At 40.1% G+C, this 25,660-nt stretch overlaps 1 protein-coding gene across 13 annotated transcripts in view; it reads left to right on the plus strand.

Annotated features, from left to right (window-relative positions):
- The first annotated feature begins 5,400 nt into the window (after nt 1-5,400).
- NEK7 (NIMA related kinase 7) overlaps nt 5,401-25,660 on the plus strand; it is a 146,005-nt gene continuing 125,745 nt past the window's right edge. For 10 of the 13 annotated variants that reach the window (XM_065539250.1, XM_065539252.1, XM_065539255.1 and 7 more), the window contains exon 1: nt 5,410-5,697. Coding sequence is in view for 3 of the 13 variants with exons in the window: in XM_065539256.1 (XP_065395328.1) it covers nt 5,404-5,697 (294 nt within the window). In the remaining 10 variants the exon portion in view is untranslated. Of the gene's footprint in view, nt 5,698-25,660 lie in introns of all 13 variants that reach the window. The other 3 variants (XM_065539256.1, XM_074031859.1, XM_074031876.1) reach the window with 1 other exon arrangement.

Below are 25,660 nucleotides of genomic sequence, written 5' to 3' on the forward strand. Positions count from 1 at the left end.
CCCAGATTCTCAAGCTTTGGAAATGACACTGTGTTAATTCTGGAAAATGTTGTTCCAGGTGCTCCTTTCTCTACACAGTGCTAACATTTGCCTGGAAAAGCTGGAGGAGTGATTAAATAATTAAAATATCTCTATAATTTGAATCTTATCTAATGGTGAATTCCATGGCAGAATTATGGAGAATGTCTAGGCTGTTTAAGATTAACTAGGTTTGTTATTATAGTGTAGCGCCTGCTTTCAGCATGTCTTTGTATTCGATGTGGCATGATGCCAAATCCGTTTTTACTCACATCCTTCCTGCATTTTCAAATAGACGGAACATTAACACTACAAGTGAATTGCTGAAGAAATAATTACTGAGATATTTTAAAGCGCACTTCTGCCATTAAGTGGAACAACTGAAAAAAGAAATGGAAGAGATATATGTTTTAAGCAATAAAAGCTTAAGTATGAACAAAGAGGGTTCAAAAGATGAAAGTAGTACTAATGCAACTTTTCACTTTTTATATTTTTTGGGATATACTTTTGGCTCTGTAGCCGAAGGATGGCCTCTCGATTTAACTATGAGGAAATACTAAAAGTAAACCGAAATACTTATAATCTTCTATTTTCTTTTCTATTAAGAAACAGACAATTGTTTCTAATGCTCAGACCTGAGTGGATCTGCTGCAACCCAAGACTGAACTGAGGAGCACGAAAGAGGGTATGTCAGAAGACAGAGAGAGAGAGAGGGAGGGAGAGAGGGAGGGAGGGAGGGAGGGAGGGAGGGAGGGAGGGAGAGAGAGAGAGAGAAAATAGAGAGATGATACAGGACTCTAAAATCTTTATATTTAGCTTTGTGAAATCACAATTAACATCTCTACCAGGTAGACACATGCACACATACCAAATATGCCAAAGAAACCTATAATTTAAAAAATTATCTTTGGGATTTGATTACTGTCTCACCACAGCTCTCTGTTAGTACAAGAAAATTGAGGGGTGCTTGTGAACACTCGTGACTGAAAATGCCACCATTGTTGAGGATATTAGGTTCTGTGAAATGGCTTCATGGTTTGGCTCCACATCAAGGATGGGGTGTGCAAGAATGAAAAGGGAAATAATTTCTGAATATATTTCCTTCATTGCTGTGACTTATTGCTTACTGCATATTGGCCCTTTGGCTTTTATACTATAAAAAAACGTAAGTTCAGCTATATTCTGTTGGCCAAAGGAAATCATGACATAAACTGCTAGTTGTACTGTTTCTTTCCTGTTTTGCAACCAATATAAAATAATACATTTCTCTACATTAAAAATATACATAGTATATTGAAATGCTTCCTCAGTTTTATAACTACTATAAAAATAGCCAGGAAAAGCCACTGGCGGTAATGCCACTATTTTTAACCATGAACTGTATTCTCAAAATACCATAACTAGATAATTGGGACATAGGAGAGTTGTCTTTCTGTGATTTTGAATTCTAGGGATTTGATGTGAGAATAAATTTTAGGTTGATTTTATTGTTTTAATGGGAAGTTCATCTGCATGATCCATTAACAATGAAATGCAAGAGGCCATTAAAGGTGAAAAAGTAACTTTCCACTATTTTTCATGGGTGTTTTCAAAGTAAGATAAAGATTTATTTTCTGACACTGTACAGTGACCACAGCCAGGGCCAGAGAAAAGTGATCTCCCTTGAGTAGTCTGCAGTCTGCACTCTGACTTCCTCCTCTTGGCCCAGTTTAGTCCAGACATTTCAACAGCTTGACTAAGCCTCATCACCAGTTAGCTGCCAAATTCAGTGGCTGCCAATACCACTAGTAGCTTTTTAAATACACCTGTTGCCAGCACTATGTTTGAGTCAAGAAGGCTAGACCTTTCTGGTCTACCCCAGTGGCTAAGATCTCTTTCAAAGGAGAATTATTTTTAGTATTACCTCATCATTTTTCCTTAAGAAAATGTTTTTCTGGCAAACTTCTCTCCTTACAGAGAAATTGCATTTACACTGATCCTAGTACATAACATCCCATCTGGGTTAGCCTAGGGAGAAAGAGTAGTTTCAATAATTGATATTACCTCTAATTTTTAATTTTGTGGGGCCAGTAAGATATACGAACAATAAAACATAACAACTTGGTGTAAACTGAGAGGTTTCAAGTGTAACAATCAAAAACCACTTACAGCAAAGTTAATCTGATAGTTAACGGTATGTATTGCATGGTAATTAGGTATAAACACTAAGCAGTTCATATAAAGGAGTATAATTAATGTGTTTCATGAAGCCAAACAAACATTTTTGGAGCAAGCTTGGTGGAGAGATGAATAGAAAAGCAGTTAAAGCTAGATTCTGCTCTAAAGATCCCTGGATCAGAGATCCTCTTTGGTCAGGTTTTTCTGGGTTTCCATTGGCATTTGCTCACAGCCAGGAAGCCAGTGGCCAGGAACAACTTTCCCTATCCACCACAAAGGTGATAAAAAGCTAAAGAGAAAAAGTGTGGTGGATTCAGATCTGACAACCTTCCCAACCTTTGCAACACTGTATGACTATTTAGCTCTAGCTTAGCAGTATTTTAAGGTGAAGAAATAGGACATATCAGAGCATTTCAATACTTTGGGCACCGTATAACCACTGATAAGGATTCTTCCTAGACAGTCTTTTCAGCTAGTAGGACTTCATGAGCTCATTTTGATCCATTTGACTATGAGTCAGTGTTCTCAAGGTGTATGTGTTTTGCTTTTACCAATGGAATACTTGGTCATAGATAATCTGTAGTTTATTAAAATACAAACAAACCAAAAACACCAAACTGGCTGGGCACAGTGGCTCATGCCACTTTGGGAGGCCAAGGCGGGCAGATCATTTGAGTTCAGGAGTTCAAGACCAGCCTGGTCAACATGGTGAAACGCTGTCTGTACTAAAAATACAAAAATTAGTCAGACGTGACAGCACATGCCTGTAATCCCAGCTACTCAGGAGGCTGAGGCAGGAGAATCACTTGAACCCGGGAGGCGGAGGTTGCAGTGAGCTGAGATCACGTCACTGTACTCCAGTCTGGGTGACAGAGCAAGATGTTGTCTCAAAAACAAACAAAACGAAAACAAAAACAAAAACAAAAAACCTTACACATACATCTGGTCTGAAGTTGACATGTCTTTACCCTGAGGATATCTGGTTATTTCTTTCCTGCAACATGTGCCTGTGTATGACGCAAGTGACACTGTTTCTATTTGACTGACAGATTTGGTGTGACCTGATAAAATGATCAAGTTCCAATTTCATTGACTTCATTCTTGCCTCCTTTCTTACCTGACATTCAATACATCAGCAAATTTTGTTTGCTCTTAGAGATGGAATCTCACCATTTTTACCACCTGTACTCTGGTCTGTCATCAATGTATTTTACCTGGATCATTACAATAGTCTTCTAACATCTACTTGCTCTTATGCTCAATCTGTTCTCCACAGTGCAGCTCTTCTCTCCCAACCCAAATCAGATTTGGTCACTCCTCCAATGGCTCTCTTTTTCCTTCAGAATAAATTTTAAAGGTTACAAGGTTCTACAACTATACCCTCCTTGTACCCTACTCCCTCTTCTGATTTAGTCAGCTGCTCTCCCACCGCTCACCGAATTCTAGCCTACAATGACCTCCTGCCTATTTCTCAAACATGCCAAGCCCACTTCCACTTAGGGTCTTTGCATTTGCTGATCCTTCTGTGTAAAATATTCTAACCCTGGGTAGCCAAATGGCTCATTTTCTCACTTCCTTAGTTCTCTGTTCAAATGTCAGAGAGATATTCCCAGACAAACATATTTAAAATAGCATCCTCCCTCCCATGTCTCCTTACGCTGCTTTATTTTTCTATGACTCACCATCTGGCATAGTGGGTATTTATTGGCTTTTTTTTTTTGGCCTTTCCCACTACAATATAAGCTCTATTGGAGCAGGCACTTCATATCTTGGTGAGCTGTTGTATCCTCATTCCTTAGAACATTGCGTAGCCCATTTACGAATACTTGTTGAGCCACATGAATCAAGGCCTCCTCTTGAGATCGTGAACATTTTCATTTATTTATTTATTTTTTTGAGACGGATTTTCGCTCTTTCACCCAGGCTGGAGTGAAGTAACGCGATCACTGCTCACTGCAACCTCCTCCCCGCCTCGAGTTCAAGCGATTCTTCTGCCTCAGCCTCCCCAGTAGCTGGGAGTATAGGCGCCTGCCACCACGCTCGGCTAGTTTTTGTGTTTTTAGTAGAGACAGGGTTTCTCCATGTTGGCCAGGTTGGTCTTGAATTCCTGACCTCAGGTGATCCACCCCTACGTGGCCTCCCAAAATGCAAGTATTACAGCCGTGAGCCACCGCGCCCGGCCGTTTTTCTAAAAATAAACTTTCCAGATCTTAACTTCAAGGCTTTAACATTTTAAATGTTTGACCTATAACCTACTCATTCTTGGCTCTAATCTTTTTGGCAGGGAAGTTAAACTAGTGAGGCCTATGAACAACAGCAACCATTTAATGAGCACGTCTTATATGCCAAGCTTTGTGCTGAAGCACTTTGCTTTATCTCACTTAATTCTAACTATGGTCCTAGAGGCTGGTATTACAAGTAATCTCCTTTTACAGAGGGTTACTGAGACTTGGAGAGGTTAAATAACTTGCAGCCAGGTTACAAAATTAATCACTGAGTTGAGACGAGAATTTAGGTATAGCCGACTCCATACTGCCTCCTAGCCGTCTCCTCTAGTAGTTCATGCCCTGTTACTGAAGTAGTGAAGTTGCTGGTGTCAAAGCATTCCTTTCCCAGTTTCCTGTACTAGGGTTCCGGGTGATTTTGCACATATTTATTTCAAAGATCCTCCGTACCACACTAGGGAGTTTACCTTTTGGAATGTTGTAAAAGCCACTGTCCTCTATGCTGGGACACTTTCATGCAACGTTTGCTTAGCCTAACTCAGGAAAACGCCTTTGTTTTTGTTTGTTTTTTCTCATTTCCCTGCACTCCACATTAAACACAGAGGTAGTTTAAATCACCTGGTAAAAGAAGATGGGATCACAAACGCTGTGGTCCAGAAGAAAGGGAACATCAGTAAGTCTGTTACCGCTTGCAAGTGGGGGCACTTACATATAAAAGAAGAAAAAACAAGTTCTTAAAAAGCAGCGGACCCTGGGTTCGGTGGGAAGTTGGCCTGAAGCCGGGGAAGAGGGGTCAGGGGGCCAGACGCGGTGCCCCGCACCACGCTAGGCCTGACAACCGGAAGAGAGGGGCCCCGGCTCCAGTAGGGAAACCGCCGAGGCTTCCCACACTTCAAGGAGCGCCAGGGACGCAGGCGGGAAGCCTCCATCGGGCAACCGGCCGGGACCCACGGCATGGGGAGTGGCCGGCGCCCGCCCCGCCCCTCTCCTCGGGGATGCCGGGATGTTTACACTCCTGACAGCGGCGGCCGCAGAAGGAGGAGCGGGAGTCGCGGGAGTCGCGGGAGGATGGGCCGCCGCTAGGTTCGCACTCCGGACGCGCCTCGCAGTGCGCAGGGTGGGTGCCCCGCGCCTGCAGCGTCCGCCGGGGCGGCGCGGCGGGAGGTGGCCGATCGGCTCCGGGCCTTGCAGCCTCAGCCTCCGGTCCAGCGCGCTTTCCGACGGCGGCGCCGCGCCGAGCCACCCGCCCGCCCAAGGTCCCTCGCGGGCGGGAGAACGGAAAACTCCCAACTTCCTGGTGAGTCGCTGCCCAGGGTTCAGGCGCCCGGACCGGCCAGCTCCTGCCGGGAGGGGCCGCCTGCGGGAGTCGGGCCGGGAGAGGGAGGTCGGGACCGCGCGGTGCGGCCTCCTGGATCCCCTCGCTAGGAGTAGGTGGGGCGGGGCGCGCCGCGCTCGAGACGGATGGGGGTTTCGGTCTTGTTCGTTGGCAGCGGTGGGAGGGGGCGGTAGGAAACTTCATACCTGGCACCGGCTCTGGAGGCCCGAGGCCGCCAAGGGCGCCGCGGTAACTAAGAAACTCAGCGGCCACTGCGGCGGCGGCAACAGGTCTTTGGTTCCAGGACCTGAGGAACTTAAGCGAAGTCCCGCCTCCCGGCGGATGCTCATTGGCGACGTCGGTTATTTATCTCTCGCGGATTGGTGAAGTCCATCTGTCAGGATTCGGCAGCAGCCCGACTTAGGAAAGTGAAGTGCGCTGGGAGAGAGTGGGTGGTGGGAGCCGGCAGATAGGTGAGAATCCGAAGTGGCCTCAGAAGTACAGGGAGCGTGAGAGGTCTGTTGGAGAATGAACTTGGAGAGACTCGGGATTACAAAATGTCGGAAAGAGGGATTGCGAGGCAATAGCGAACATTGCTGGTGATGGTGGCAATGGAAAAGAAATTGAAAACTGAGGCCAAAGTCAGAAAAGGGGAGCCAAAGGAAAACAGAGAAAAGTGACAAGACCGTATGACCGCAGAACAGTGTAAGGAAGCGAGCACAACCTAGAGGATGCTGCCTTGAGAGCTAAAGAACTTCTGTTGCCTCTTTTACATTGTAGGCCTTCACTCCTAAAACCGCAGCATCCTCTAGTCTTGCACTGGGAGCTTACTGGGGTGGCGGAGAGATGATGTATTAGCCGATGAATCGTGTTCTCGCCTAGCTGTAGTCCTCATTGGGGAGAAATGCTAAAAATATACTTAGTTTACAGTAAGATACATGCTGCTGTCCTTGCGCAATTCTGGTGACTGAACTGAAAATCAGAAATACACAGAAATAAAATGATTATTCTCCTTTGAGGTTAACGAGCTCAAGGATGCAATTGAAAACATCAAATTTCCATAGTTTGTAGAGCCTAATGTAGCCATCATAATTGGAACCACTGTTTCTAATTCCTCCTCCAAGGAATTTACAGTTTCAAGGGTATGCACACTCCCTCCAGGCGACAGCAATATGTCTTGTCAGGTTGCATTAGAGAATTAAAAGTACAGAGTATGTGTGTTATAAATATGTTTTGTTCAGGACCTTAAGCTGCTGGTGGTGTGGTCGAAGAATGGCATAGTACTTGCACTCAAAAAGTACAGAATGTTTGGGACAACCGGTCAAACCCTGAAAACGGTGAACAGTAAAACAAGAGATACAGTTAACCCTCTAATGCTTTGTGGCAAGTCTTGTTGAATGGCCGCTGAGTATTCTTGGTTTGTAACACTTGGTGATGGCCAAGTGCTCTTGAAACAGTTAACTTAAAATTTCAGCAGTTATTTTATTTCCAGAGCAAGGAATCTTCTCTCTTTCGGCGAGATCCAGTCCACAGCTTGCTTCACTCCTAAAACAGCGGCATCCTCTATTTGGTCTCGCACGGGGAGCTGGCTGGGGTAGGGGAGAGGTGTTGGAGCTTTGAAAGAGCTTTGCCTCTCGGAGGACTCAAAGGGGCAGAAACTGTATGGGGTGAGAGGAAGGCCTGCGAAATAAAAAGGCAAAGGAACCCTTTGAGGAGGCTAGTTGCCGTCTCGGGGCCAGTGTGTGTGGGAGCTCGGGGACCCTCCCGGAGGTGCGGGCCTGAGATTCCGCTGGGTGGCGGGAGACTCCGCCCTCCAGAGGATTGACGGCCTTCGCAGCCAATGCGCAGCGAGGAACTCGCATTCGGGAGGGCGGATACTTCCTACTCCAGCCCGGGGCTCGGAGAAGGCCGCATTAGTTCTTTCTCCAGGGATGTGTGCCGAGGGACTTTAGGCTGAGGGCTAGCCGGGAGAAATAAATACATAAAGGGGGAGGGGGCTTAAGTTTTCCCTGAGCCATCCTAGGTGTCCCGTTTCGTGTTTCGGCTGCACCTAGAACTTAACTAGTTCTACTGAAAATTTATAGTAGATAAGAAGCGAAGTTGTTCAGCAGACTAAATATAGTCCATGTGACTGAGGGGGTTTTACTCTGCAATTATCTGAAAATGAAAACCACTAAATGTCAGAATCTAAATCGTTAGGCGTTTTCACAGCTTCTTGGGAATCTTTCCATGGTTAAAAATCTTACCAATTTAACAAGACGAACTTTATTTCCAAGCGTACAGACTCATTTTATAGTCTAAACTACTATTTATTTATTTAGATAATACATGTAGCACCCACCATTCCTTTCCCTCTTTCATATTTTCCTGTCTGGACAAATTCGAGTTCGTTTCCATCCCAGTAAAACAGCATTTACCCCAAGATTGAGGAAAGCACGTATGGTATGATGGCTGTGGACTAGTGGAGGAGGGGAGATTTGATGACTCTGTAGCTAACGTACCTGATTAATAAATTAAAAATCAGCATTGCATGGTAATGACCAGAAGTCCAGTGCAGTTACAGTTTGTGTAACTTAACCTCATAACGACCCTATCGCCCCAAATCTTTCCTGGTGCTTGCAGTTGATAGTTTCGGGCTCTTATTGTAAACGTTTAAGTATTCTTCTTTTCCCCTCAATTACTGCGAATTTAGTGAAATATAAACTTCTTTTTTTCACTTAAATATGTGGTCTGAGATGACATTAGAGACTTTTACGGTGTTTCCAGAACCAAACACTATTTTCCTAGCAACTATCTGATGTTGTAAGAATGTATCTCTGTAGTATGACAAACATCGCCACCATTCAGGGTACCTGAGAACTGGGCCTGAGAGCAGGGCCAGTAAGTGTTAGTGATTATGCACTTTTGGGCTGAAAAAAAAAGTTAAGTAGGTAATTCCAAAATTTCTTTCAGGTTTTGTTTCCCTTGATTTTTTTTTTTAATAGGCTTTAGTATTTTAAAAATGCACAGTGTAGTATTTAAAAAATGCACAGTGTAGCTGCAGCTGCAGCTGCACAAAACAGCACTCTGTCCTCATTCCCGGTTTCATTCACATTAAAATATTTACCCCTTCGAATAGTTGTTGGAAAATTACGAGGGTAGGTATTTCAGTGCATCGTTTATAAAACATATCAAACTTAATGTACGACTTAAGGGTGTCTTGGAAATGACATGTATGATTACTGTTTGCTCTGAATTGTTTTGTCAGCACTTCAGCATTTATATAAATATATAGCAAGATGTTTTAAGACGCATTTCTTTACTCTTTTGAGACTTTTTCAATTTAATTCTCCCCCCCACCCATTTTTATAGGGAATATGGATGCATAATGTTTGGTTACATAATTATAATCAAATATATGCATTTGTAGAACATAATGGTAGTTCAGAATTTTTAAATTGATACAATTCAATCTCAGAGTTATAAAACTTCTAAACTGCTGAGTTCTCCTTTGGTAATTAATAGTTTGATTATTCCTAGGTGTTATGTATTTTCACAAATTTTTTTTATTCTGAAGAAAACACTTAGAGAATATACTTCGTGCTTTTCAGTGGGCAGTGGGAATGAGAAGGACAGATGATCATGAAGCGTTCCTTAATTAATATTTTTGAGCAGGGTAACTTCTTTTTTAACCTTTGTGAAAATAATTGCCCTGCCATACTATTTAGGTAATGAGGTTATACAGTGAGTGGTTTTGTTGTAATAGCTATCAAAGTGTTAAGCAGAACAATATATACATGAACAAAACTGATTTTAGCAGTCTATAAAAATGATTTAGAAATACGTGTTTTAGGTTACGTAATGGAAATAGGCCTTTTTGTAAATCTTGTTACTACTCTTCTGTTGGTAGTAGGTAAGGGCTACTTTTTCAGTCCAGTCTGCTTTTTTGTAGACTAGTGGTTCACAAATTTTTTCTCTGTAGGGTCACATAGTAAATATTTCTGGCTTTGTGAGCCCTGTGATTGCATCTGCTGCCATTGTAGCCAAATACAGTACCTGACCAAGTGGGCATAAGTGTGTTCAAATAAAACTTTATTTATACAAATAGGCTGGTAGCTTCCCCCTGCTCTAGAAGATAATACCAGAGGTCTAAATATGGTGCTATGCCATTGACGTTGGGTTGATATGGAATTTTCCACAACAGCGTTTTATATTTTGTTTTTGTCCTTATACTCTTGTGACAATTTGTTGATCTTCCACAGTTCCCTCAGAATAATGCCCAGCTATCCATTTCCAAATTTTGTGTTTCATTTCAGAGTTTGTCAACATATGAACCTCTTTTAGGTTTATCCACCTTTTCAGGTTTCTTCACCATTCTTTGCTTCTGGGGGATCCCACTCCTATCCTGTGACATTGGATTAATGCCTCTCTGTGGCTCCCTGCTTCTTACTAAAGTGACATAGGATCTAATGTCAGTCATTTATCTTTACTAAATGAAAACTACTAGACAAAGAAACATACCAAAACTTACTCATCTGCTTCTTTGTCTAGTAGTTTTTATTTTAAGCCTACTGGTATGACTACCTTTGTCTACTTTAGAGGAAATTTTTGACATGAGCAAGAGGGTGGGCAAATTTTTTTCTTTTTAGGAAACATTAACTTAGTCTTTCATAAAAGACTTCCCTCCCCACTCCACCCCCTCCCCCAGTAAAAAAAATACTGGAAAGAGCCTGTGCATTAGCAGAGGGCCTACAGTCAAGGCCTGGGGTAGAGGTACGTCTGACCTTTGCTCTGAAAAGAATTAGCTGTAGACTTACCTGGGTGTAGCTACTGAGCAGCATAGAGCAGAATGGAAAATGCAACAGCTTTGTAAAAATTACACAGTACACTTTCTCAGCTCTAGCCAGGAGTGGGTTTTGTGTGTGCTGGACTTTTGACCCCTTAGCCCTCGGGGAAGTCCAGGTAGGACCTGGGACAATGAGAATTCCAGTCTCTTCTCTTTATCTGATTCTGCTGCACATATGTTATCATTATCTGTGTTTGCCATTATGTGGAAAAGGCTAGGCACAAAACTCCAGGGTTGTCGTTGCCTACTTTATGACCTTGGTTGAGTTGCTTATTTTATTCAGACTGTAGTTGTCGCAACTCATAAAGTTGCCTTGAGGAGTAAATGAAAATATCTTTGTAAATGTGTGGTAGCAGGCCCAGTGTTAGTTTCATTTCACTTACCTCTCTGTTCTTAGGACCTTCATGGGTGGGAAACACATCTCCGGTTGTCAGTTTGTTCTGATGACAGGCCCTGTCACCCACTCTGTCTTGGCCCAGTTTTGTCTTAATGGGCTGCTTCCCACTTCTGCCATTCCCACTTCCTCTGCTTGAATTCTCCTTTTCCTTTGCCCTGTGATTTCCATATTCAAAATTTAATGGTTCCCACATTTGAGTTAGTTTTTATGATTTTCTTTGGAGGGTGGGGAGAGCCAGCAATCCATAGTTTCTCAGACAGAAAAAGGCACAAGAGGCTTGGGGGTGGGGGGGGTTATATTATGGACTACAAATAATGTGAGTTGCAAAAAGATCTTTAAATACAGATTCAAAAAAAAATGGCAAAATTAAAAATGTTCTTCCTAGCATGCTTAAAATTGTTTCTTTTTTTTAATTGTTGAAATATTTCCCCTATATCGTTATATTTACTTAGGCAAATTACTATACATTTTATTATGGTTATAATCATAACAAAGCCATATGTCCTTTATTATATTATGGTTGGAAGAACTGAATAGCTGTGTTTATGAAAAATTGTTATACTTCTAAAATGTAATGAATTCCTAATCTTGTATTGCCTTTACATCTAACTGCTGGACTATATAGTAAAATAATATGATACCGGGCACAGTGGCTCAAACCTGTAATCTCAGCACTTTGGAAGGCCAAGGTGGGAAGATTGCTTGAGACCTGGAGTTCAAGACCAGCCTGATCAACATAGTGAGACCCTGTCACTACAAAAAATTAAAAAAAATTAGTTGGGCTTGGTGGCACGCATGTGTAATCCCAGCTACTTGGGAGGCTAAGGCAGGAGGATTGCTTGGGCCTGGAGGATGGCTTGAACCTAGGATTTTGAGGCTGCAGTGAACTGTGGTAATGCCACCACACTCTAGCCTGGTGACAGAGTGAGTCCCTGTCTCTAAAAAAATAAAATAAAATAAAAATATAAAGACACCTAGAATAGGTCATTTGTTTTAGGCAAATAGTATATCTTTATTCCAAACAGTTTATTTCTAGGCGTGGTTTGTTAGTCAATAAATACATGTAAATTGAAAGGTCTTATATAAGAAGATTTTGCTCGGGGGAGGATTAGTTTATGGAACAACTTATTTCTTATTTTTCATGGCAACCTACAAATTGACTTCCTTTGTTTTCATCACTGTCTTTGTTAGAATATGTTTAGAATAGTCTGGTGGTAGGTATGGTATTCAGTGAAAACTGCCATTTTTTTTCTATTTTCAAAATGCATTTAAAATGAAATTTTAATAAGGTATTTACTGTTAAGAAATATTTTTTAATGTTGAATGGCATACTGTTTTCACCTTCACTTTCTTATTTTATGACTTTGAGTATTTACAATATCAGCTGTTGGCTGGGTGCTGTGGCTGACACCTGTAATCCCAGTGCTTTGGAGACCGAGGTTGAGCGGATTACTCGAGCCCAGGAGTTTGGGAACAGCCTGGGAAACATGACAAAACCCCTTCTCTACTTAAAAATACAACAACAACAACAACAAATCAGCTGTCAATAAAGATTGTCTTTAGCTACATAGTTCTCCTGTTTACTCCTCTAATTTTTTTTTTTTTTTTTTTAAAGTGGAAAGAAATTTGTTACTGAACATTTAATGGTGTTTAATGGTTGTGAGGGAGTTTGAGCTTCCAGCAGAATATCCCAGTACCAGGACCCCAAGGGAGTTGCTGTCTCTTCTGTGATCAGAAGGCCACCAATCTAGGGCCATACAGCCACTGCTCTAATCAAGACACAGTTACAGTAAGAAAAATGCTGCTATTTGGGGGACCCTAGAACCATACCCTGCCCTATTATGGTCCTGGAAACGACGCTCTGGGCCCTGACTCTATACAGCCATTATTCAGAGAGATTGCAGGTTCTATTCTAGACCACTGCAATAAAGTGAATCTTGCAATAAAGCCAGTCAGATGAATTTTTTGGTTTCCAAGTGCATATGAAAGTTAGAGTTACACTACTCTGTAGTCTATAAAGTATGCAATAGCATTATGTCTAAAAATATACATAATTAAAAAATATTTTATTGCCAAAAAATGCTAATGATCATCTGAACCTTCAGCAGTTCGTAGTATTTTTGCTGGTGGAGGGTCTGGCCTCAGTGTTGATGGCTGCTAAATGATCAAGGTGATGGTCGCTGAAAGCTGGTGGCTGTCGCATTTTCTTAAAATTAGCCATAAAGCTTGCCACATCAATTGACTCTTTCTTTCATGAAATATTTCTCTGTAGCATATGATGCTGTTTGATAGCATTTTACCCAGAGTAGAACATCTTTTATAATTGGAGTCAATCCTCTCAAACCCTGCTGCTGCTTATAAGTTTATGGAATATTCTAAATCCTATGTTGTCGTTTTAGCCATGTTCACAGCATTTTCATCAGGAGTAGATTCCATCTTAAGACATCACTTTCTTTGCTCATTTATAAAAAGCGACTCCTCATCCGTTAAACTTTTATCATGGGATTGTAGCAATTCAGTTATATCTTCAGGCTCACTTTTAATTCTAGTTCTCTTGCTGTTTCCACCATATTTGTAGTGACTTCCTTCACTGAAATCTTGAATCCCTCAAAGTCATCCCTGAGGGTTGGAATCAACTTCTTCCAAACTCCCATTGACATTGATATTTTGACTTCCTCCCATGAATGACAATTGTTTCTAATGGCATCTAGAATGGTGAATCCTTTTCAGAAGGTTTTCAGTTTGCTTTGCCCAGATCTATCAGTTTGATCACTGTTTATGACAGCTATAGATTTAAGAAATGTATTTCTTATTCTTGGATAAGAAGACTTGAAAGTGGATTATTCCTTGATCCATGGGCTGTAGAATGGAAGTTGTGTCAGTAGGCATGAAAACAACATTAATCATCTTGTATATTTCCATCAGAGCTCTTGGTGACTAGGTACATTGTCAATTAGGAGTCATATTTTGAAAGAAATCTTTTTCTGAGCAGCCGGTCTCAACAGTGGGCTTAAAATGCTCAAAAAATCATGCTGTAAACCGATGTGCTGTTGCCCAGGTTTTGTTTTTCCACTTACAGCACACAGGCAGAGTAGATTTAGCATAATTGTTAAGGGCCCTAGGATTTTCAGGGGATGGTAAATGAGCATTGGGTTCACCAGCTGCGTCAGCCCTTAATGAGAGCCTGTTCTTGAAGCTTTGAAGCCAGGCATTGACCTCTCTCTAGCTATAAAAGTCCTAGATGGCATCTTTTTCAAATAGAAGGCTGTTTTATCCATATTGGAAATCTGTTGTTTAGTGTAGCCACCTTTATCAATGATCTTAGCTAGATCTTCTGGATAACTTGCTGTAGCTTCTACTTCAGCAATTGCTGCTTCAGCTTGCATTTTTATATGATAGAGATGGCATATTTCTTTAGACTTCATGGACCAACTTCTGTTAACTCCATTTTTTCTTCTGCAGCTTTCTCACCACTCTCAGCCTTCACAGAGCTGAAGAGAATTAGTGCCTTGCCCTGGATTAGGCTTTGATTTAAGGAAATGTGACTGGTTTGATCTTCTATCCAGACTACTAAAACTTTCTCTGTCTCAGCAGTAAGGCTGTTTCACTTTCTTATTCATGTGTTCACTGAGTATCACTTTTTTCTTTGTCTTTTTATACAGATGTTTTACTTATTATAGAAGGTTTTAAACACATTCAAAATAAACAAAATAGTGTCATAGACCAGCTCCGAGCTTCAGCAACCACTGATAATGTACCATTTTGGACTAGCACTTTGAATTTCCTTCGAGAACTTCTCTTTTGCATTCACAACTTGGCTGTTTGACTCCAGAGGCCTAGCTTCTGACCTACTAGCTTCTGACCTGTCTTGACCTTTGACATGCCTTTCTCACTAAGCTTAATCATTTCCAGCTTTTGATTTAAAGTGAGAGATGGGTGACTCTTTCTTTCACTGGAACACTTGGAGGCCATTGTAGGGTTATTAATTGGCTTAATTTTCATTATTGTTGTGTCTCAGGGAATAGTGAGGCCCAAGGAGACGGAGAGAGATGGGAACAGCTGGTGCAGTGAAGCAGTCAGAACATAACACCACGTATCATTAAGTTTACCATTTTATTTGGACATGATTCATGGAGCCCCAAAACAAATACAGTAGCATCAAAGATTGCTGATCACAGACCACCATAAAAGATATAATAATAGTGAAATAGTTTGAATTATTGCAAGAATATCCAAAATGTGACACAGAGATACGAAGTGAGCACATGCTATTGGAAAAATGACACTAACAGACTAACTTCACATAGGGTTGTCACAAACCTTCAGTTTATAAAAAACACAATGTGTGAAGCACAATAAAATGAGATAGGCCTTCATTAGTTTCCTGTAACTGCTGTATCAAATTATTACAAACTGGATGGTATAAAACGACAAATTTATTCTGTCACAGTTCTGCAGGCCAGAAGTCAGAAGTCAGGGTGTTGACAGTGCCATGTTCTCTCTGAAGGCTTAAGGGAGAATGTGGCTCATGCCTTTCTCTTAGCTTCTGGTATTGGCAGCAGTCCTTGTCTTTCCTTGGCTTGTGGACATATCACTCCATTCTCTGCCTCTGACATGCAGGTTCTTCCTATGTGTTCTCACTTGTGTCTCTTCTCTACTTATAAGGACATCCTCATGACCTCATCTCTGCTGCTTATCACTCTTACACTTAAAATTCAACAAGCAGAATCTATGCTTTTCTATTCAGATTCTTTACTTTGAAAATATTTTTCAAATTTCTGATGTTTTTGGTCTTAACAGCAGATTTTAAGATTGTGCGGGGGTTGTGTCTGAAAGATAAAGGCACCCGAGGCATCTTATATGATATGCACTCAGTAGCATGATAATGATAATCACAGGAGAGAAAATGCCACTTCAAGCAAGGTGAAAGAAAATAGTACATCTAAGTGTTAGTTTTAGTTCCTTCTCAACCAAACGGTCCCTTGTTACTGGACTGCTTAGGCTGTGTGCTGTTCTCACCATTTTTGGCATTTTTACAAAATTTCTCTCAACTGGGTGTGAAAGCTTACCACTTCCCTTGCTCCTGAGGTGTTTTTTTTTTGCACACGGGCAAAAGCTCTTTGCCTTGCCACTTAGGGTTTTTGCCTCTAGTTACCATTACCTACCTGTGGTTCTCTATCTTGTTTCACAGCTCTACTGCACCAGACTTTCCTGTCTTGCATGTCTGGCCATGCTGGAAAGTGTTCAAGAACATTATGATGAGTAACCTGTTCCTTTTTCCATGACTGTCTTATTTCCATCTGGGACTTTGATAACAAGTGACAGGCACTTGAGTCCCTTCTAACTTCCCTCCTTGTCAGTAGATACAACCTTTGCGTCCAAGTGGTGATGCTCTTTATTCAAAAGCCTGTTTGACAATTTTAAAACTGTTTTCTACCAGCGATTTGTTTTCACCTTTTAAAAAAATTTGGAGTTTATAAACAGCACAAGCCCTTGTTGTTTATGACCATTTTCCCCTTCACTTTTATTTATTATAAGAAGATGCAGCTTGACATAGAAAGTTTTCAAATAGTGGGTCAAGTCCAGGTGTATTTTTTTTTATTTTTCAAATGCCAAACATAAGTTCTGACACTTAGTGTGAGCTAAATGTAATATATGTGGAACTCAGTTTAAGAATTGAGTGCCTGGTCTAGGGGAGAGTAATAATAGTGTGGTTAATGGTTCAGATAATATAAGAAGCATGGTCTGTAATGATGTACTAACGGTATCTGGTTAGAAAATATTGAGACTTTTGTCTCTTAGTGTGTGGTCCCTGGCAGGGCAGTACTACCATGCCTAGCCCCTTTTTTGTTTGTGTTATGGGTTGTCATCCCCAGAATGTCAGCATTTCCACATTTTCTAACTTTTGACTTTGTGGGGTATTTGCATATGCATTTTGAGAATGTTTGAAAGATGATACAGTTGACTGCACAGACTTGGTGTAAAGTCAGTTTCAAATCGAGGTGAGCCTTCTCTGAACTTCAGAGGCATACTTGCCTGAAATTTGAGGATAGACCATGTGATCTTTGGAGCCTTCTGGCAGCTGTAAGATGAGTGACTCTGTGATTACATTCCCTTTATAATTCGTCTTTTTGTTTCTTTATTTTTCTTCCCATTTTCCTACTTGGTCTTATCAATTCACAGACCGAAGAAAGAGAAATTTGGGAGTTGTTGGTAGATAGCTGAAAGTGAGTGAAATGATTACAATTTAAAAAGGGACCACAGCAGATGTGAGGGAGAAAAACCTAGATGGCAGTGGCAATTTTAAGAGAGAGGTAATGGTTGGAATAAAGTAGGAGGAAGAAAAGAAACCTTTCAAAACAAAGGAGAGGACTATGCAGAACATATGGGAAAGGAATGTTGGGAAGTAGCTTTCTGTAATGTTTACTCATTTGAAAAGATTATTCTGAGATTTCTCTGTATTATAAAATTAGTATATAGGTTGCATAGTTGATTTATGTGCATAATTTATAGTTTAAAAGTAAAGTGGTCAGTACATACGGCTTAGCTTTATGTGCTAGTTTTTAAAAAAATCTACCTTATTTTGAGTGTTTGGTTATTAATGGATTATGGACATAACTGCTGCTCAGTAACTCCTTCATCTGCTGGAAGCAAGGTCAATTTTCAATCAATAGAAATAGGTAGGTAAATGAGATGCTTCTTATTTTGCTTGGAGGTGCCAGGTTTATTTGCCAACTTTCCACTGTTAGAAAGCACTTTGGATCACCACTATCAGATATTTAGATTTCTTTTTGAGTCTGGAAGATTGTATTTCTTATCAAAACAAATATCCAAGTTTATGCTTTAAAAATATTTTAGTTTTTATTAATTGCAGAATATGAGAATAAAGGAATGACCTAATGCTGTACCATATTTCCTGACTCACATGTCTTCAGTGGTTCCTCTGCCACTAAATGGAACCCCACTTGATCCTGACCTGGCTTTCTAGATTGTTTGTTTCCTGTATATTCCCCTACATTTTAGTCACATCTAACAAGTTAATTTTTTTCTTTCTTTCTTTCTTTTTTTTTTTTTTGAGACGGAGTCTCACTCTGTCGCCCAGGCTGGAATGCAGTGACGCAATCTCGGCTCACTGCAAGCTCCGCCTCCAGGGTTCACGCCATTCTCCTATTCTCCTGCCTCAGCCTCCCGAGTGGCTGGGACCACAGGCGCCCGCCACCATGCCCGGCTAATTTTGTATGTTTTTAATAGAGACGGGGTTTCATCGTGTTAGCCAGGATGGTCTCCATCTCCTGACCTCATGATCTGCCCACCTTGGCCCCCCAAAGTGCTGGGATTACAGGTATGAGCCGCTGTGCCCAGCTGGGTTTTTATTTTTATTTTTTTTATAGAAAATTTTGTATCCTTTCTGGCTTCTCCACTCTATGCTTTTCTCACCGCTTTAAATGTCTGTTTTCCATACGTCACTGTTCAATCTCAGTGCATTAAAGTAGTATTTATCCTTTATGGCCCTGCTCAATTACTATACAAAAAAATACAAATAAACCTCTTTCTTCTGCTTCTTTAAGCCTTTAGTACGTATTGAGTCTTGTTGTAGTTATACTTAGCTTCCTCTCTGGAGCATAAGCTTCTGGAAGGTGTGAATCATGTCCTGTACAGATTTGCGTTTTCTGTAGGGCCTAGGACCATTCTTGTCAGAACTTGCCATTTAAAGAATGGCAGATGACTGCTTCCCAGAGACTACACTTGACAGGAGGTCTAGGCAGGTCCTAGCAGTAAGAGAATGTCCAGAACAATTGAGCTGTTGGTTTCAGGGAAGGTCTAGGATGAATGCCAGGCACATGTCTCTGCAAGGCCCAGAGAAATGTGAAGGAGGTCTTACTGTTTGAAATAGGTAAAGGTCTAATCTGCCAATGGTCACTGTCAGGATATTCAGGGATCTAGTCTGAGATGCTTGGTTTTATATCTGAATTCTGAATTCCAAGGTCTGAAAGATGTTAGAGTGGGGTGAGATAGGAATCAGGACTAGGAAAAGCGAGTGTGTCAGACATGAACTTGGTGTGAGTGGGGAGGAGTGTGGAGACCAGAGAGAGACCAATTTGGCAATTAAGTCTAAGTTAGAGGCTCAAGCAACAGGGAATAAAGTGAGAGATAAGTTCCTGGAGTTAAGACATGATATTAAAACATGACCAGCAGTTAGACTAAATTGACTTGAAGCTGATGTAGTAAGCTGTTCACTGAGTGTACTTAAATTTCCTTTCCTTAGGGCCCAGTTCCTTCCTAGTTCAAGTTAAGTGGTTTGGCTTTCTGTAAGGGGGTAGGAACCCTTTTACTCCTTAAAGGTATGGCTATCTATGTGCCAATTAATTCCATGTTCCAAGAATTCCCCCACTGAGAAAATGTTGCATTGAGTTAAATAAAGAAATAACTAGACAAATATTTGAGATTATTCCCTTCATAAGAATAATTACTAATTGTGAATTGATGGTTTGAATACCATGCTAAAGAGATTGAACCTCTTTTGTGAAGTGATTGTGAAGTTACTTGTACCTTTATGTTTTCAAAATTTGATGGTAATAGCAATAAAAGCTTTACTGCTTTTATGATCTCTTTATTTGGTTGGTAGTTATGGCACATCAGAAACTCGCATCAAAATAGAATCAAGATTATTGTAAAGGGGACCTCAAAGGTAGATTTCTTAAAAAAAAAAAGTTTTTTTATTTTCAAGATGGAATCTTGCTGTGTTGCTCAGGCTGGTCTCAAACTCTTGGCCTCAAGCTGTCCTCCCCACCTTAGCTTCCTGAAGTGTTGAGATTACAGGCGTGAGCCACTGTACCTGGCCAAAACATGTATTAAGATAAGTTTGGTTTATGAGATACATGAAGGAATTAAGTTCAGACTTGAAAATTCATACTTCAATGAGACTACAGTGTACTTAAAAATTACCAAGAAAAAGGCTTATGTCTTTTTTATAAATAGAACCCTCTGTAATGTCTTTTCTTTTTTTCCCCTTTAAATTTAAAATTGAGTTGAATTTGTTTATGCTTTTTAATGTTTTTAAGAAATGCTTCTCTAGCCAGTTCTAAGTTTTTTTCCTTGCTTAAAGTCCTTCAGTTACTGCCTTCAGAATAATTTCTAACCACTTAGTCTCTTAAAAATATTTTATGAGATGGGTGCAGTGGTTCATGCCTGTAATCCCAGCACTTTGGGAGGCTGAGGTGGGAGGATCACGAGGTCAGGAGTTCGAGACCAGCCTGACCCACATGGTGAAACCCTGTCTCTATTAAAAATACAAAATTAGCAGGGCATGGTGGCACACTCCTGTAATCCTAGCTACTCAAGAGGCTGAGGCAGGAGAATCGCTTGAACCCAGGAGGTGGAGGTTACGGTGAGCCGAGATTGTGCCACTGCACTTCAGCCTGGGTGACAGAGCAAGACTCCGTCTCAAAAAAGAAAAAAAAAAATCAAAAACCTTTATGATTTGGGCCTTGGCACTTTCCTCTGCTGAATCCCGTGCTCCTGTCTTAGGGCGTTGGTTGTGGTTCCCTTGTTATTCCATGACTGAGTCTGGAATGTCCTTCCTCTTCTCCTTTGCCTGGTTAGCTCCCACACGTATTAAGACTTACCTTGAGTGTATTCTCTACAAGGCCTGCCTGACCCTGACAGCTTGCTTAAATAACCCTGACATCCTTCCTGTGAACTCTTATAGTAGCAGTACCCAGTGATGGTGTCTATCATCATACTTGTTTCCTTATATTATAAAAGTCTGTTTCTGTGTGTCTCCTCTGGGAATCACTTGAGCGATCGGAATTGCCTTAGTTCCTTTTGTATTCCCAGCAGCTCTGTAGTAGACATATCAGTAATGCTGAAGAACAAAACAAAACAAAACATTAAACAAACTAAACAAAGCAAAACAAACAAACAAAAGAAACAAGTTAACGAATGAGCTGGAGAAGGTAAAGAGACAGGAGTCTAGATTAGCCTGCAGTGTTTTGGCTGGGGTGTGGGTTGGTGCTCTGAATAGATGATACCAGCACTCTCTTCTCCCTCCCCTTCTCCCCGACCTTTGAGTAGCTGTGACTTTTTATTGAATTGAAATGAAATAAAGAAACTAGAAACTTAACTTTCTTGCAGATTCTTTGGACATTTAATTTTTGTCAGGGTGTTTCCTGCCTCGTTGAGGACAAGGATGCCTTTTCACCAGAGATAAAGAGCTCTGCTCTCTCCTTCCATTGGAATATTTTCTAATTCTTTTTTGATTTTGACTCTGTAGTCTTTCATAAGCAGTAGGAGCATGATCATGAGAGTTAGGAAGAACAAACTTTGTCCCAATATAGTTTAAGAAATCTCATAGCTTGATACAGAATATGTTTGCAGCTGACCTTTACATACCATCTTGGTCCGAAGACAGTCAGATCGGTCTTCCCATGTATATAGTGCCTACAAATCCCAGGAATATCAAAATTGTACAGATTCCTAGTTGCTGGCTAGAGAAGTGAGAGTTGAGATATTCTAAGATATAAGGAAATGCAGGTTTTGCCTTAGTTATATATAAAGTTGTCATCACAGAGTCTAGTGCTGAAGAGCAAAGGAGAAGAAATATTAACCCATCAGCTTAGAGTTTAGAGTCCTAGTTAAGCAAAGCGTTTAGAATAACTCCCTCAATTCTTGATTAAATCTATATTGATCATAACTAAGTTAGTAACAGGTAACAGTCTTCTTTGTGTGGTGGTGAGAAGATGCATCTGTGATGCTGAGTTTGGAATATCATGGGATATGTAGGTGATACTGTCTAACAGGCAGTTGGTTATATATCTCGTGCTCAGCAGAGAGGTCTGGCCTGGAGTAAGAGCTCTGGTGTCATCAATAGAGAGACTGATGTGTAGCAGCAGAGGAGTCTGTCTGGAGAAGGTGTGTTGGGGGCCTTGTTCATTCTTTCCCACTTAAAAGTGCAGTTTTTCGGATGTGGTGGCTCATGTCTGTAATTCTACCACTTTGGGAGGCTGAAATGGGAGGATCACTTGAGACTGGGAGTTCAAGACCAGCATGAGCAACATAGGGAGACCCTGTCTCAGCAAGAAATTAAAAAATTAGCCAGGGTCATGGTATGTGCCTGTAGTCCCAGCTTCTTGGGAGGCTGAGCTGGGAGGATTGCTTGAGCAAAGGAGTTTGAGGTTATAGTGAGCTATGATTGTGCCACTGTACTCTGGCCTGGGTGTCAAAGTGAGACTCTGTCTTTAAAACAAACAAACGAAAGAAAGGACAGCTTTTTTGAAAGGTAAATAAATACCCAGTGAATACGGGAGGAAACTAAAATTTAACTTGTTACTTGCTGCCTGATTTAAATATAATATGTGAGGTATTTTTCTTGTCAACATAAAATAATCTCATTTCCATTCTTAATCTGTTTTTAAAGCCTCTTAGTATAGACCATCTTTATGACATTTTACCATTCTTTAGTTAGAATATGGAGTTTCACAGATTCAGAAGGTTTCTGAAAACAAAATTTAACTGGCTGTCAATTATATAATTTCATTTTGAAAGCCTATAGTCAGTATTAATTAGATTTTCTTTTATTTGGTCAGAGTCCTTTATATTTAAAGTTTTTTTTTTTATAGAACATCCTAGATAGCTTCATCAGCATAACATTATGTTATTCCTACTTTTAATTTTTCTTATTCTTTGGATAGTATTTCCACAAAATCATAGTTTTACACGTAAGTGTGCCAGAGAAAGTACATTTGTTTCTGGTATATGTTTATGTATGTTAAAAGACATTCATACAGAGTTTGGCATGATTTTATAGTCTGTGCTCAAAAGAGCAAGAGAGAAATTACAACATAGTGCAGGTCAGAATTGAAATAATTTGGCAGAGTTTGGTGAGAAAGTTTGCTTAGCAGCTGCCTGGGTTAACTTTGCACCATCCATTCAAACCATAGTTCAGTTCTGAGATATAAAAATATGTAACCAATTAAATTTAGTTTCCCAGAGGTAAATTTTAAAACATAAAATAGAACTTTGAATCTTGTAAGTACATTGAAACATCTTGTTGTTAAGTACAAGGATAGTTTTATGTAACTATGAGGCAGTGACTTTTACATACTTGCTTTTTTCCTTCCTTTCTTAATTTTACCTTTTTGAAATCTTAATTTGCATTGACGTTTATGCTTGGTGAAAAAAAAAAAAAGAAACAAACTCAAATGTACAAGTATTATGCCTCTTTGTTTTTTGTGTACATAGGAGGGGGAGGAAGGCAATGAGTTTTCCAAGAAGTAAAGTAACAGACTAAATTTCTGTTGCTAAACATTGATTGTGTCCTACTAACCTAATTATACATTAAATAGACTCTTGTTATGACTAACTCAGGTCCTAAGAATGCAGTCAGGGCTTAAGTGGGGGTTAGTGAAAAAGTTCATTGCAGAGGACATCAGAAGACTTGAGTTAGAGTTAGTCATTGCTATACCACTGAGATCAAGGCCTCAGTTTCCTTGCCCAGTTTTTAGCAGCATCAAGAGGAGTAATGGATAGGAAAGTGTTCTTTTTTTTTTTTTTTTTTTTTTTTTGAGACAGGGTCTTGCTCTGTCACCCAGGCTGGAGTATTGTGGCAGGATTATACCACTGCAACCTCAACCTCCTGGTCTCAAGTGATCCTCCCACCTTACCTCCCGAGTAGCTAGGACCACAGGTGCGAACTACTGCACTGGGCTACTGTTTTAATTTTTTGTAGAGATGGGGGTCTCACTGTGTTGTTTAGGCTGGTCTCAAACTCTGAGACTCAAGTGAGCCTACCACCGCGGCCTCCCAAAGTTCTGGGACTACAGGCATGAGTCATTGTACCATGCCTGACAGAAAAGCTTTTAAAACTACTTTATGGTTTATTGTAAACTGTAGTATCTAAAGAAGAGAGGATTTTGAAAGTTCAGGAATAATCAGTGCATAGAACAGTGTCCGTAATAGAGTAGGTATGCAAAATATATTTGTTAAATGAATAAATATGAGCAGTTGATATGTCTTTCTATAAGGATTAAATGTAAAACCATGTGTTAATTTTGAAAATTCCATGAAATTTTTCTTTTATATAAATGCATTTTTCATTTTTGGTGTGTGATTTTTTCTGTTATTGAGTACTTGTTACAGACCAAAGGCTTTTAAAAACAAATGACCTTACCATAAATAATTCATACTAATGAAAGTATTTCCAAGTACTAGCCTGTATTACATAAGGCCTTATCAACTTCGTTATGATAGAATTCATACTATGAATTATTTAGTACAAGGAATTCAATAGAATGTTTTTTAAATCTGGTTTTAAAGATGGGGACAAGCTGTTTATCTTAGCTCTTTATGTCAGTTTGGTTGTCATGATTTTTCTAGTATTACAGCTGAATGATTAACTTAGTAAGTGTGTGCTTTTGCCAGACTTTAGTTGTTGCTATGTGACTAACTGAATGACATATAAAAACATAAGGGGAATTTGTAATAGCATTCTGTGTCCACAGTTAACCTAAACAAATACAAAGTCTATCAAAGGCTTTTTGGCCATACTTTAAAAGGGCTGAATAAGTATCACTTGTCTTTCACATGCTTGTAGGGAAACTCTTCTGTAAAGATAAGCAGAAGAAATAATACTGTCTTGCATTTGTGTGCTGCTTAAAACTCTTGAGAACTGTTAATAGTTTATTCTTCCAGCCATTCTTTTGCGGTAGAAAGTGCCCTGCTTTAATTTGTTGTTTCAGAGATAATGATGTAAGACCTTCCTCTGTCTACTCATGCTATGTACTCATTATGAACCTTCCTTTAGAGGGGAGGGAACTGAGACACAGAGCGGATATGTTGTCTTTAATCGAAAGTACGTGCTCATGTGAATTTAAACTAAGGTTTCCTGATGGTTAGACCTGTAGTTTTTTAATCTTTTGTTTTGTTTTCTAACTATGTTTAGTTATTCAACAAATATTTATTGGATCTTCATCTGTGCTGACGGTATAAAAATGAAGAGCAAACAGATTCAGCCCTTGAGTAGTAGTTGCTAATATATAGGTAATGGGTAAGGCCTAAGATGGACAGACAACTGATTCATTTAAATACATGAGACAAATGCTCAAAATAGGTATTTTTAAAAAGGCTACCTAAGTACCAAGCAAGGTTGACTAGGCCGACTAGCTGGGTTAAATATTTTAGTAAGATGCCATAGTCTGTGTCAGAGGCACATAGGCATTTGGAGGAAGTATACATGGTTCACATTAAGGCCAGAGTATGGTACTTATGTGGGGGAAAGTAGCTGGCAAGTAAGGAGTGAGGCTGAGGAGATTGGGTTTTATTCATTAAAGGGTTTTAAGCGGGCTTATGACATAGATTTTCATCTTAGATTTATCATATATATATATAATGGGTATGTAGAATAAGAATTTCATTACTAACATCAGGAAGAGCAGTTAGTAGGTTTTAATAGTAGCAAGGATAATGAGGTTCTGGCATAAGCAGAGTGATGATGTTTGTGAGGTACAATTAGTAGGAGTTGAAGACTTATGTGGAGGTAAGGGAGTAAAAGTTTCTGGTATGACCTAGGGACCGTAGGGGATGACTGGATGAAAATGCCATTCACTAAGAAAGGAAATACAGAGTAGAAACAGTTTACAGTGGTCAAGATTTTAGACATGTTAGGTTTGGGATATCAGGCAGAAAGATACAATAGAATTGGAAATGAGATTCTGGAGCTACAGGTT

This window comes from Macaca fascicularis, chromosome 1 (assembly GCF_037993035.2).
Source record: "Macaca fascicularis isolate 582-1 chromosome 1, T2T-MFA8v1.1".
In the NCBI taxonomy this organism is placed as follows: domain Eukaryota; kingdom Metazoa; phylum Chordata; class Mammalia; order Primates; family Cercopithecidae; genus Macaca; species Macaca fascicularis.